Raw genomic sequence first — 14,031 nt, 5'->3', positions numbered from 1 at the left:
GTCACGCTAAGAATGCAGTGTACAGAGGGTTTGGCTGGAGAGGCAGGGGTCCACATTCCAAGCAGCGCATAGTTGAACCGGTGCATTGTTGAGCTCCTTGAAGGTGGGGATGGGTGTGTTCTGAACTCTCTATTCTCTGTCCAGATGTTTCTTGTTGTCTGGCTCAGAGCAGTGGAGGGGGAGGGGATTACACAACTCTCACTCAGTACTTAGGCTGAGCAGGAAGTGGGAAGCAACGGACCTCTTTAGAAAATGAAAGGGAAAAAAACATAACTGAGGAAAACACCAGACAAAAACACCACAGAGAGGGGTTGTGATCAGAATATGACAGACAAGACGAAGCCAACAACCAAAACAGACTTGGCTAAGGGTTACTGCTTTCAAATGAAAAGCATAAGAATGTCAAGATGTTTATAGGTCGACCGAGTTAATATCTATGGTATTACAACACTTCCTCAACAAATTCCCAGAGCTCAGTAGACATTGCTAATGGTTGCATCACACAAGTAATGCACCGTAGGTAAATCTCTGTCAATCTGTGTTGTTAAGTGGCAAGACTGCTCATAGTTAAAGGGAATCTCAGCATTCAGTACAGCATTGGCGTTTTGGGTAGAAACGTTGTCGTCCTAAGAGGCCAATATGGTGTCGGTAAATCTAAGTTGGGGAACGGGGCTGGTGTGGTTAAGGTAAATCTTTGTCTGCTAATGGAGGGTAAGTGCTTGTGGAGGGCCAGATGAGCTCTGAATGTCAGACAGAGGGACATGCATGATTTCACAGGAGAAAGCCACTAAAAGCTTCCTCTCAATCAGCCTCTCGCCACCTCTCCTCTCTCCCTTATGTTTTTTTTCCCAGGCAGGCACTTTCAGCATGCATTCTAAATTGTTTAGCTCTCCCCCCTACCCACTCTCGCTCTTTCATTATGCTAACGCCAAACTGGTGGCAGATTTAACTTTTTCTCCACATTTGTAAATGGGAAATGGGATTACCTGTTGTTATTTTTGCCTGGGCCCACTCCTGAGAAATTGGATTTACAGATACCATCAATCAAGGATGGACAGAACAACCTGTCTTTGTAACAGAAAACAAGGCTTTAGTCAATACTGTCTGAGAGAAAGGATTCCTTCCTTTTCTCACCCATTAGTTATGAGTCCACACCAGTGGTGGTCGGTGCCATTTAAGATGAGGGAGGACGATTATTTAATTTTTTTATGAGCTTGGCCTTATTTCTATTACAGCATGTTGGATGACTGTCATTCATATCCCATTCACCCAGTTCAATGTAACATCGATAGATTTAGGCTACTACATGATACTTGCATTTTCCCTGTACCCATCATGAGGATGTTACAACCTAGCCTATGACTGAAAGTTTGCAATATAAGTGCACAGGTGGAGATACATTTTTGGAATCAAGGTGACAGACATTGACACATTCAATACCACCTTGCACACTCTTGTCTGCATCTAACTGATCTAGGGTGTACTCATTAGTCCAACAGTTGCAAACAAGTTAAATCTTTGTCTGCTAATGAGGGTAAGTGCTTCTGGAGGGCCAGGTGAGCTCTGAATGTCAGACAGAGGGACATGCATGATTTCACAAACATGTTTCTATTGGACAAATTCAGGTATGTTTCTCCCCGTTTTGTTCCGTTTGCTTCTGTTTAAGATTTTTTTTCAACAGAATCAGTAGAATGAATACACCTCTCATCACACGCAAACACAGTTCAGTTTAATAGCAGCCACATACAAACACCCTGATCCCTTTGATCGTTGTATAATTCCTTCTCACGTCTACATACTCTCTTCCTCTCACCTTTTCCCTTTGCTTGTGGACTTCAGTGCACAACAAATCAAGAAAAAACATTTCCAAGCTAAACATTCATATCATAACCACTAATAGCTACACACAGCCTACATCATTGTCATCATATTAGATATCATAGTAAACATACCTACTAGAACTAATGCTCTAGTGAACCCGCTACAATCATGCACTAAAATGTATAGTTAGCAAGCAGTTTAGCAGTTACACTGGCAGGCCCCGGTGGCAATAGATTAGTCAAACTTCCTCGACTTGGAAGAGTTTCAGTGTTGGATAGCCATAGCCAGCTAGCTCACAAACACCCAGCTCAAATAGAGAGGGATGCTAAGTAGGCTAAAGTAGCTAGCTGCATTAGCTAGCTAAAAAATGATTACAAAATATGGCTAGCTTTCTTGCTCTCTCACTTGCTTTTCCTTGATTTTTTAAGAAATTAATTTGTTCAAAACTGTTGAATTGTCTTTCTCTTCGAGTTAACTACTTACCACATGTTATACACTGCAGTGCTAGATAGCTGTAGCTTATGCTTTCAGTACTAGATTCATTTTCTGATCCTTTGATTGGGTGGACAACATGTCAGTTCATGCTATAAGCTTCTGATAGGTTGGAGAACATCCTCTGGAAGTTGTCATAATTGCTGTGTAAGTCTATGGAAGGGGGTGAGAACCACAAGCCTCCTAGGTTTTGTATTGAAGTCAATGTACCCAGAGGAGGATGGAAACCAACTGTCCTCCGGCTACACCATGGTGCTACCCTACAGAGTGCTGTTGAGGCTGCTGTAGACCTTCATTGCAAAACAGTGTGTTTTAATCAATTATTTGGTGACGTGAAAATATTTAGTATAGTTTTACATAAAAATGATTAAAAAAAGTTGTCACTATTTTTATTTAATTCACTGAGGAGAAATGTTCCTCCTCTGAGGAGACTCCACTGGTCCTCACAAAGAAAGACTGATAAATAGTGAGCAAACTGCAACTAAACCACAACGAAAGTGAGATGATTGTCCATTTCATTGGATAGCCATCTCAACAGATTACACCTCCATAACAGAGGATTGGAATAACCCACTGGAGATTTGAACATACACAGAATTCAGACTACCTTCCTCATCATCTTGGTAAATTGACAAAGTCCTGCAGTGCCAAGTAACAGCTATGCTTCATTTATCATTCAAGAGGTGGATTAGCTATATTAAAATGACTTGTCAGCTATCTGAAAACAGTCAAATGAGCTGATCTTCACGAACCCTGCACAACTTTATTCAAAGTTTCTCTAGCAGCAGGCTTCCTGTAGCCTCCAGTGGGATAGCAAGGCCAGTGTTTGCTCTGCACCCTCCAGGATGATGCTTTGCATCTGCCTGTTCCGACCCCGGAACATGGCCTTTGGGGGATTTGCCTAGTTGTCAGAAAGATTACAGATACACGTGGAATGGACAGAGGAAATCATAAACCATTTCCATAATCAACACTAGCACTGTGGTGAGGGGCAACAGACACAGGCAGAGCTCCAGAATTCTCTACAGTCTGGCTATTTAGTTTAAAATAAACAATAAAGACAGTAAGTGTTATTACACAGGTGATGTTCCCCAATGCTGGAAGGGTTGCCAACCAGTGAACAAGTGTGGGAACACCTGTATTATATCATGGAACAGTAGGCTAGAACAATATTGACTAGTTTTACCACATGCTTGGATCATATTGAAAAAGGAAATTGTTTATTTTGAGACCATTTCAAGAAGGATATCCACAAATCCATTGGTGGGCTGGCGGCATACAAGTAGAAGTAAGATAGAGGGAGGGGAAATGATCCCTTCCTTCCACTCTGCGGTGTGCACAGCATGCTGTTCCGCTTTGTTTGCATGATTAACAAGAGAGTCAGCTGTGCAGCAGATCAATACCCACTGACTGGCCTTTTACGGAATTGTGTCTAATGTGGTAACCCTATCTCTGTGCCCTTCCTATTCCACAGCCAATTATGTGATAGGATCAATACAGGTCAGTAAAGGGGTATTGACGCTTTTGTTGGCGATGTTATGTAAGTGTGAGAAATCCATGGGCCCTGCATCCCAGAGATGTCTATAGAGTCTATAGTAAGTCACCACGAGGCAGTGTGTCACAGAGAGTGAATAACATATTTTTCTCATAGAGAGAAAATATGAAGCGGCTTATCTCTTCCCCAGCGAGGGTCTGCTGTAGCTGTAGTGGAGCTGGGAGAAGAGGAGGCATTTAGAATGAGATAGGGAACTTCTGTTCCTCTCCCTGCAGCACTATCCAGATCCTCATCAGATTCCTCCACCACCGCAAGATGCAGCCAGAATCCATCTACCACCACTACCAAAACCTGTATCCTATTGACAACAATACCGTACCAACAATGGCTAAACATTGAGTTGACAACAATGAAAACTTGATGCTGTCAGTCAGTCTTAGACATGTGATCAGGAAAATAACTTTCAGGAGAGGGTGGTCTGAGATTAACTTGTATGTCAGGGCGCTGCAGGCGTCTGTTTTGTCGCTCCTTACAGACAACGCTGTACCCTTCTCTTTCTCTTCTTCTCTGGTGCCCAAAAGAGCATGCTCTGAAAAAAAGTAAGGCTTCATTCCCCAGCATGTCCATGCTAATAACCCACAACAAGCACCCTGCAGGAGCATTTTTAGAATCAATAAAGCTCCCCATAAACATGCTTCTGTCTCCCTCATCTCGCTCTCTGGTTTAGTAGGTTCTCATGTCACTAGTGATAAGGGTCGGATGGTCCTCTGCAGCCACACAATGCATCAGCTTTCTCCGTATCATACCAGTCTCATTTGACCTTGGACTCTGGACGCTTTGTGAATGACATGTTCTTTATCCAAGAAGCAGAAACATAGTATGGAGGCTTTCTCTGTGTCCAGAGTTGGTTCTCTAGGAGCCTTGGGCTTGGTCAGGGTGTATCCATTGACAACATGGAGAAAAGCTCTGTCTTCAGAATGACATGCTCTTTATTCAAGTAACAGAAACACAGTACGGATGCTTTACATGACATCACCTGCTTTTTCCCCTCTCTCCTTGTCACTGACTCCCTTGCGCTGTTCTGTGGAGTTCCCCACATTTCCAGTGAGCTCATATTGTAGACTACCACCATAGTGGTCCCTCAGGACTGTGCAGAGAAGAATGAAGGAACTGATGAAATGTTCCAGCACCAGCAGCCTCAATGAAGGATTTCAGCATTGTGCACAATAACTGATTGAGGATCAGATGTCCGGTCTAGCGAATTAACTCTTCCAACATGGGTGTTTTTGTCCTGAGTTGTGCGTTGATGAAAAACAGCAAATCATAATCTCAGAATAAAGCCTACCCCTATTCCCTCTGTTTCAATCCCATACATTTTTGCTGGCAGAATCACAGCTGTGCGACCCAGGAAGTGTTCATAACGAGCTCCATTAGTGGTATTACCTACATCCGACTGCCAAGGGGTCAGACTAAATGAACAGATGAAATTACCCCAGAGATAATGAGGGTTAACGACAATCCCCCACACCAGAGTGGTCCCAAGGGAAGCAGAAATGAAGCTGCCCTGAAGTTGGAATTGGTAGGTGGGCTGGGATTCTCCATGTCATGTTTCAGTTCACATCCTTACCTTTGATTTCAGCCATCACAACAATTCCAAAACATGACCAGCCAAATCCAAAAAACAGCCGGCAGATGCCTATGGCGGCAGATTTACGAGGTCTGCATTTCTGAGCTAAACTGACCAAGACGCACCTCCAACAACAACACATAAAACAGTGGCATATGGACTATTTACGTGAGCACTGATACCGCCCTGTGATAAGCAGTGCCCACTTTGTCTAATGCAGGGGCGCAACATATTTTGCTTGTCCATCTCCGGCACGCCTCTCCAGGGTGCTGTTGGAGAGACACATCGCTTCCGCGCTCCACCATCCTTCCGTCAATAAAATAATTTGACATAAATCATATAGCAGATAAAGGATATGGTAGAAAGAGTATGTGGACTTTTCTGTAGCCTACAGGCAGGAGATAAAATGTATGACAATGTAATGAGATGGACACTTTTTTACATCATGCAGGTTTCTCTGATCAAATAGCCGAACCTAAATGGCGGTCAATCGAATAAGAAAATGCGCTGTTAGGTGGACAAACACATCCTTAAAAACAGGACAGGTCAAAGTAAAATGGACAATCACAACAGTTGTCCAGGTGTTTCACCCCATTGTCATGATCAGTGGTTTCAAGTTTGTATTCATACATTTTTGACAAGCTGATCAGAGTGAAAAAGAAAATACTTCTGGATTTCCCGCTGTGTAAACACATTGCAAATAGGCTCACGATAACTCCTGATAAAGTTAGATAGCTGATATTCAGAGCTTAAATAACCAAATTGAATAGTCATAGGAATCAGGACTAATAAAGCCAATGCAGCAGCCTGTTTTACAAACGGTGGGCCTACCAGACGGATGGGCATTCATAAAATTCCATTGTGGGCAACAGGGTAGCGTTTCCACGGCAGCGAGCTTTACACCACTCCAGGCAATGCTTGGCATTGTTCCGTGGTGATCTTAGGCTTGTGTGCGGCTTGTCAGCCATGGAAACCCATTTCATGAAGCTCCCGATGAACAGTTCTTGTGCAGACCTTGCTTCCAGAAGCAGTTTGGAATTCTCTAGTGAGTGTTGCAACCATGGATAGACCATTTTTTACGCGCTACATTACTCGGCAGTCCCGTTCTGTGAGCTTGTGTGGCCTTCCACTTTATGGCTGAGCCACTTCACAATAACAGCAATTAATGTTGCCTGGGGCAGCTCTAGCAGGGCAGGGATTCCAAAGCAGGGATTTCAAAGCCTGCAGGGACAAAGCTTTGGAGGAAACATCATTTTGTTTGTGTATGTTGTTTGTATATAGAGAACTCAAGAGGCAATACATGTAATAGAACATGAGTGATTGACAGCCCTACCTAGCAAAGATATATAAATATCCTGTATCCACCATGAAAAATCCAGTGTAAACAGCAGTAGATGCAGAAAAGGGATATTTATCTAACATAAAAACTAAAGACTGGACAAAGAATACAGGTGTTTACACCATCCATCACTGTATATAAACAGAGAGAAATAAGCTCCATTTGTGTGAGTGGAAGCGTCAGCCTCAGTGTGTTCTCTAAAGCCCAGTAGAGTGTCGAGAGACACCGTCACTGCTCTGAGAGGAGCAGAGACACAGCCCCAGGGCTAGGCGAGCAGTAAAGCAGTCTAAACAGGTACAGCACAAACACAGTCATCCTAAAGGCATTTGAAGCTACCTCACTACAAGAGAAAAAAAGGGGAAAAAAACATTGGAAGAACAATACACAGAAGGCATCAGATAGCACACCTCAGTCTCTCTCTTTCAGACAGAGCCTATGGCGAGATATTCAGAATATGATCTCAGCTCCACCACCAAACACACAATGCTCATGAGGTATTTTACTTGTTTACCTTGAGTGTGTGTTAAAAAGATATTAGACTAGGCCTAGCTTAAAACAACAAGTATTCTAAGAAGGCAGCCTCATCTGTTGAGATTCACACCAAGGTCAGTGAAAACACAATAATTTATATTCCTTGAGTGAAACTAGTATAAATCATGAGTGCACAAAGAAGGCAGAAGAGCATTGAATGGTTAAATCACAAATACAGCATGCATTACAACTGGACAATGGTAAATAAAGATGGTTACGTATGTGTTTTAAGGCGAGACTGATAATACGAGTAGAATGGCTGTGGGTTTGGCAAACATTATAAATAGGCAATGAAGAACTCTTATTATATACATTTGGCACAAATGTTCATCGTGACATCTTCCACAAGTGTCACAGTGTTCCATCCAGCCCTTATTTTGTTCTGAGGGGATAATAAGAAGTATACACACTACCACCCCTGACATCACTTCACTTTTTCTACATTATCATCATCATAACAGAAAATAGGTCTTTAGGATATGGTGATCAATGATGATTTGTAAGTGATGTTCTGAGACAGAATCAGGTAGCACTTGGAGCTGTTGAGTGATACAGCTTTCATAAAGAGCCAAAAGTGTAATGGCCTCCCTCACTTCCAATTCATTTGGCAGTGAGGTGGTGAATTTGTATGTCCTTTGCATTAAATCACAGAGAACACACACTGACCTTTTCCATGTGATAAATAACTACCCCCTGTTCTGCTGCCAGGATTTTGTTTAACCCAATTTGTCACAGAGGAGCCCCTCTCCCACCGCAGCCTCACACTGGGGCTGTGGCACGGGATTGGTGGGCATATCGAAGTGTCACACGTAGCCCACGAGCTACAGAATAGGGCTTAGTGATATGACCTAAAAATCATATCAATCAAATGTATTTATAAAGCCCTTTTTACATCAGACAATCTCAAAGTGCTGTACAGAAACCCAGCCTAAAGCCCCAAACAGCAAGCAATGCAGATGTAGAAGGACGGTGGTTAGGAAAAACACCCAAGAAAGGCCAGAACCTAGGAAGAAACCTAGAGAGGAACCAGGCTCTGCGTGGTGGCCAGTCCTCTTCTCGCAGTTCCGAGTGGAGATTATAACAGAACATGGCCAAGATGTTCAAACGTTCATAGATAATAATAATCACAGTGATTGTAGAGGGTGCAACAGGTCAGCACCTCAGGAGTAAATGTCAGTTGGCTTTTCATAGCCGATCATTCAGAGTTAGAGACAGCAGGTGCATAACTCAATTTATTCAAACATAGGCTATTCGCGATATACTCTCACCGGACAGTGTATTAGGTAGACCAGCCCAGTCACGAAAATGGATCGCTCCTAGACAGTAAGTCGTGTGGTCGTGGCTTGCTATATATAGCAGGCAGAGGTCAAAGGAGAATGGAAAGAATGGTGCGAGCTAACAGGCAGGCCACAAACAGACAAATAACGGAGCAGTACAACAGCGGAGTATAGAACAGCATCTCGTAACGCACAACTCGTTGATCCTTATCACGGATTGGCTACTGCAGCAGAAGACCACATCGGGTTCCACTCCTATCAGCTAAAAGCAAGAAGCAGCAGCTCCAGTGGTCATGCTGATTGCAGAGTCAGGATTTGGTGTAAGCAGCATGAGTCCATTGCCCCATCCTGCCTGGTGTCAACGGTACAGGCTGGTGGCGGTGGTGTAATAGTGTGGGGAATGTTTTCCTGGCACACGTTAGGTCCCTTGATACCAATTGATACATTGTTGCTGACCTCAACCCAATAGAGCATCTTTGGGATAAGATGAAACGGGCTGTTCACAGCATGAATGTACTGCCGTCCAATCTGCAGCAACTACGTGATGCTATCGCATCAGCATGGACCATCATCCCTGTGGAAAATTTCCGACACATTGTAGAATCCACGCCCCGAAGAATTAAGGTTGTTCTGGATGCAAAAGGGGGTCTGGCCCGGTACTAGATGGGTGTACCTAATAAACTGGACGGTGAGTGTATTCTCAATTTTGTTTGTGTTTTCTCTATATAAGCTTTTTGCGCAATTAAAAGTAAAATAGACTGCATTTCAAACAGTCAGCAATAATCTAGTGAATTCAGGTTAAATTATACCTAGGCTAAATATATGCCTTCCACAAAATGTCATTATTTTATTGAAATAGTTTAACCTGCTTTTTGCAATAATCACTGATCTGGGTTTCAAGTCGGTCTATGAATATCCCCGATTTGTTCCAAATTCAACCAGAACCATGTATAATAAACATTCCCTAATTGCTAAAATGCTGTTAGCGGTAGGTGGTACCGCAATGCCACGCAACAAACTGAGCATTCATTTTCTAGAATCAATGTTCATTGATACTCCCGTTTTAGTAGTCTGCTCTGCGCACAATTTGAGGAGTTGAGACATAAAAAGGGTATCCTTAGAAATATTAACTTCTCCTCTTATTACAGTAAAATCATTTCTCAATCTGTTTCGGTGTTAATATGACCAATTCTGTTGGACCAAACCTCAAATGCTAATAGCAGTTGAAATCGAGTAGAAGAAGTGTTCTCTCATCGCTGTTGTTGTGAGTGGCAAGGGGAGAGGCTTGGTGTGTGTAAAAAGAGAGGAAGAGGTGAAGCCAGAGGTTTCACTCTGGCCAAAAACTGTCCAAAATGAGCCCAATGAGTTTCCATGGGCTTATTTTGGACCTAAGCTTGTCACCTGCCTTTCCACCTTTGGACAACGACTCCCATTGTTAGGGCAGAGATATGAGCATCTCATCATTATATACAGATCTCTGGTGTAAATGGGAAGGTGCACACAGCACAGAAGGAGCCAAGACCAAAAAGAGAACAAGTGGACATAAACACTCTTAAAAATGTTTTTCAAGTGTGAGCATTGCACATGAAAGGGAGTTGGACAGGAAGAAACCTGTATGAACCCATCATCCATTTACTGTGGCCATCTTACTGATCTCTCACCATAAACAGTTGTTCAGTAGTCTTTTTAATCACAATCAAAATAGACCCACTTTCCATCCACTGAGCAAGTTGTGTAATCCTCATATGGGTGACCGGGATGAGCTGTGATGACAATGTGGGGTGACACCATCTCTGAGGATGTGAGGCACACCACACACAGACACATTATCACCTGGAAGTGAGGAGGATTCATGTTATGATAAAGTCACTTTATATGCTGAGGTTAGTACTCCCCTTCAGTTCGCCAACTAAGCAGCACTTTGGCAGCAAGCCACATTCCAAAAGTGACTTAAGTTTGGCTTTTCCACCCATTCAACTGTGTTGATACAAAGCCATATTCCCTAAATTTCCCTCAACATCAAACCAACAAAGTCTTCTGCTTCAAAACTCTCCAACCAGTCTCTTCCACTTTGCACCTGAGTCACAGAATAAAGGAAAACCAAATTGTTTGGTCTGACTGACCACATGCCCTCTTCGGTATTACCACGGTCTACCTAGACCCTGTGCTACCCAAGCCTTATTAAATGTTCCACTGAACTACAAAAAGCTTTTGCTGCACTGCAGACACACCTCTCACTCACATGGCAATTACTCAATGTTTCTAAATGTAGCTTAAGTTAGAATTATTTAATTCAATTAAAGTAACTGTCTAGTGAAAATCTCACTTTTAAAAGTTCATAGTGTTAACTCATACCCAAATAATGTTGTTGACTTGTCCTATACTCGTATTTGTGGCCAAAGCAGAAATTGGAGAAGAAAAAAAAACACCTTAAACGAAACAAAAATGCTTGCCATTTCCTCAGAGGATGAGCTGGCCAATCAGCGGTCTGCTCACATGAATTTTGATAATGACCGGTATACGCCCACACATTGTTGTTGGGGTACGCCCACACCATTCCAACACAGATAAACTGCTTTTCAACATATTTAATTGCCATTTTTGGGAAGGCAATCAATTTCACTTAAGTAATTATAGGTCATATGTCATAGAAATCTGGAAACACTTTAAACATGCAATACAATGGTAAGGTCCCTGTGTGTTGTGGAGAATATCTGGAACTATCACAAGTGCTCAACAGTGACACCCATTGGGCCCCAAGAAAGTACAGGTTGGCGACAAACTGTACTGTTGTGGACTGTGTAACTGTTGCATGATTATTGAATGTGAACACTGTGCTGATTGCACTCAAAATAACTATTTATGCATGTAAAGAATGTTTCAAAAACCACTTGCATGGAGAGCACATTAACCATTCACCATGAATATCAGTGTAATGACACTGACATAACTGCTGTGGGTAATTGACAACAAATAGGCCCCTAAAAGACATCTTGACATACCTGTGACATTTGGGGTCTGAAGTTGATCTCCTTTAGGTCCACAGACCCCGGTGAGAGGTTGTGCAACATTTGGCACAAGAGCACTCCGTCTCGTAGCGCCTGTGCCAAGTCGAACACGGCCGCAGAAGGCCACACGACCCGGTGGTTTGGGGGCAAAACCTTGCAGTCTATCAACCATCGCCCGCATTGCCGCCACTCTTCCATGTCGGCTTGGGGGGTGTGTTCCACACTCAAATTCGACAGCCGCCTCTGTGGGCAAAATTCAGCCGCTTCCAGTGCGCAACCGAAGCAATCCTTCCACCAGTGTTAAAATCCAAATCTCAATTAAAATGTGATTAGTTGTATTATTTTCCCATGTATTAAGGAAACTGATAACTTTACAATTATGGTAAAATAGTGTTCTACTTTAGTTTTCCGATTAAGTTTATATAATTGGCTCCAGCTCTGTTCAAATAGGCTATGTCCAGTGGAGCACAGTCAGAACATGTCCAGCTCAGTCTTTTGAACAAGTGACGTGAGTTTCTGACCATAACATTCAGAAGTTGACGACATTAAATGAACACGATGTAATGTGTAAATTACCTTCTGAATAAACAGACCAATGTGAACTACCGGGAAAACAATTTCCTTTTCTTCATTCTCGAAGTTGATTTTGCATATCCAGAAGGTGTTAGAACTCAGCTCATAATCCAGATTGTAGGCTAAACGTTTTAAATCACAGATAGGCTATTGGGAATAATAATGCCCCAATATCTTCTTTGCTTGTGTATTAAAGCCTACCAAATTTCAATATTGAACCTATCATGCAAGCTTGCTGTCCAAAACCGTTGTCTCCGGAAAAAAATGACTTTGAACAGCTGAGACAATCAGTTCTGACACTCAGTATAGAGCGACATACCATTGTATTTTGCGTAACTACCCAGAGTTTCTGGTTGTTAAGAGTTTCTCTATACAATTTCCTATGCCGCTCTGATAGATAACAATTACATTTCAATGTAAAACACTGTGATAAATCAAATGAATTTTCTTACGATGTCACACTCAACATTCAGCCTATCCACAATGCACTCGAAAACATATTTCACAAACTCCAACAGAAACATGTCCAGGAGGAAAAAAATCACGTTCTCGTCATTCTCAGAATACCAAACACCAACTTTAATAGAAAGAAACGTTTAAAAATGCTCCAATAATCCGTTTCTATGTTCTTTCTTGTTCCCCCTCCGCGTTTTTTTGTTACGGATTGTGGTGTTCTGCAGTCTCTCTACTCCCCGCCGCGCTATTCTGAAGGTTTGAGAGAAAGCGTGAACGCGCTTGGCTGTAGAGAGGGCGGCGATGTTGAACGTGGGTTCAGTTGGTTCTGGTTTACGCACGCTCACGTGTGGGAATGATTGTAATGCACATTTTAAGAAAGTTGAAACTCATTTACTGCATTTCGATACAATTTAAAAAATCTTAAATGCTATTTGGAGAACAGCAAAAGTGTATGTAATGTTATTCATACAAAGGGATCTTTTAGCACATTTTTTTTTTAAACAAAAGGTAGACAAATACGTTTGCTTTACGGAACTTTTTGTTGTTGCAGTTTTAAAACTGCAATTCTTCACATTTTGCAATTACTTTTGCCATGTTAATATGACATTTGAGTGACAGTGACTAACACAATCAATGGGGGCCACCTGGAGGTCAGGACCCCTTCAGCCATGATTACTACATTTACATTATAGTAATTTAGCAGTTAGTGCATTCATCTTAAGATAGGTAGGTGGGACAACCACATATCACAGGCATAGAAAGTAAATTTTTCCTCAATGTCGTAGATATCAGTAAAGTCAGAGCTAGAAGGGGTGAAGGGGTCAAGTGCAAGTGCTGTTTAAGTTTTGTGTGTGTGTGTGTGTTGGGGGGAGTCGAGGTGAGGAGGGTTTCTTTTGCTGTTCCGTAGGTAAGCACCATGGTCTTCTATTGGATGCGAGCTTCGACTGGAACCCAGTGGAGTGTGCGGTGGAGCGTGGTGTCGAGAGAAAGGTTGGGAAGGTTGAAAATCAGGCAGGCTACAGTGTTCTGGATAAGTTGCAGGGGTTTGATGGAAGAAGCGGGGAGCCCAGCCAACAACGAGTTGCAGTAGTCCAGACGGGAGAAGACAAGTGTCTGAATTAGGACCTGTGCCTGTTCCTGTGTGAGGCAGGGTTGTACTCTACAGATGTTGTTGAGCATGAACCTGCAGGAGCGAGTCACTGCTTTGATGTTTAAAAAGAACGACAGGGTGTTGTCCAGGGTCACACCAAGGTTCTTTGCACACTCGGAGGCTGACACTGTGGAGTTGTCAACCGTGATGGAGAGGTCTTTGAGCGGGCAGGCCTTCCCCGAGAGGAAGAGCAGCTCTGTCTTGTCGAAGTTGAGCTTGAGGTGGTGGGCCGACATCCAAGTTGAGATATCTGTCAGACACA

At 42.7% G+C, this 14,031-nt stretch overlaps 1 protein-coding gene across 14 annotated transcripts in view; it reads right to left on the bottom strand.

Annotated features, from left to right (window-relative positions):
* Nucleotides 1-13,785, bottom strand: part of LOC110523649 (guanine nucleotide exchange factor VAV2) — a 242,212-nt gene extending 228,427 nt beyond the window's left edge. For 5 of the 14 annotated variants that reach the window (XM_036977309.1, XM_036977311.1, XM_036977313.1 and 2 more), the window contains exon 1: nucleotides 11,585-13,781. In XM_036977309.1, coding sequence (XP_036833204.1) covers nucleotides 11,585-11,788 — 204 coding nt within the window. In that variant the 5' untranslated portion in view covers nucleotides 11,789-13,781. Of the gene's footprint in view, nucleotides 1-11,584 lie in introns of all 14 variants that reach the window. The other 9 variants (XM_036977318.1, XM_036977319.1, XM_036977312.1 and 6 more) reach the window with 6 other exon arrangements.
* Nucleotides 13,786-14,031: the final 246 nt, after the last annotated feature.

Source organism: Oncorhynchus mykiss, chromosome 5 (genome assembly GCF_013265735.2).
Source record: "Oncorhynchus mykiss isolate Arlee chromosome 5, USDA_OmykA_1.1, whole genome shotgun sequence".
NCBI classification, from domain to species: Eukaryota; Metazoa; Chordata; class Actinopteri; order Salmoniformes; family Salmonidae; genus Oncorhynchus; species Oncorhynchus mykiss.
This window is presented reverse-complemented; position numbering and strand designations above follow the sequence as displayed.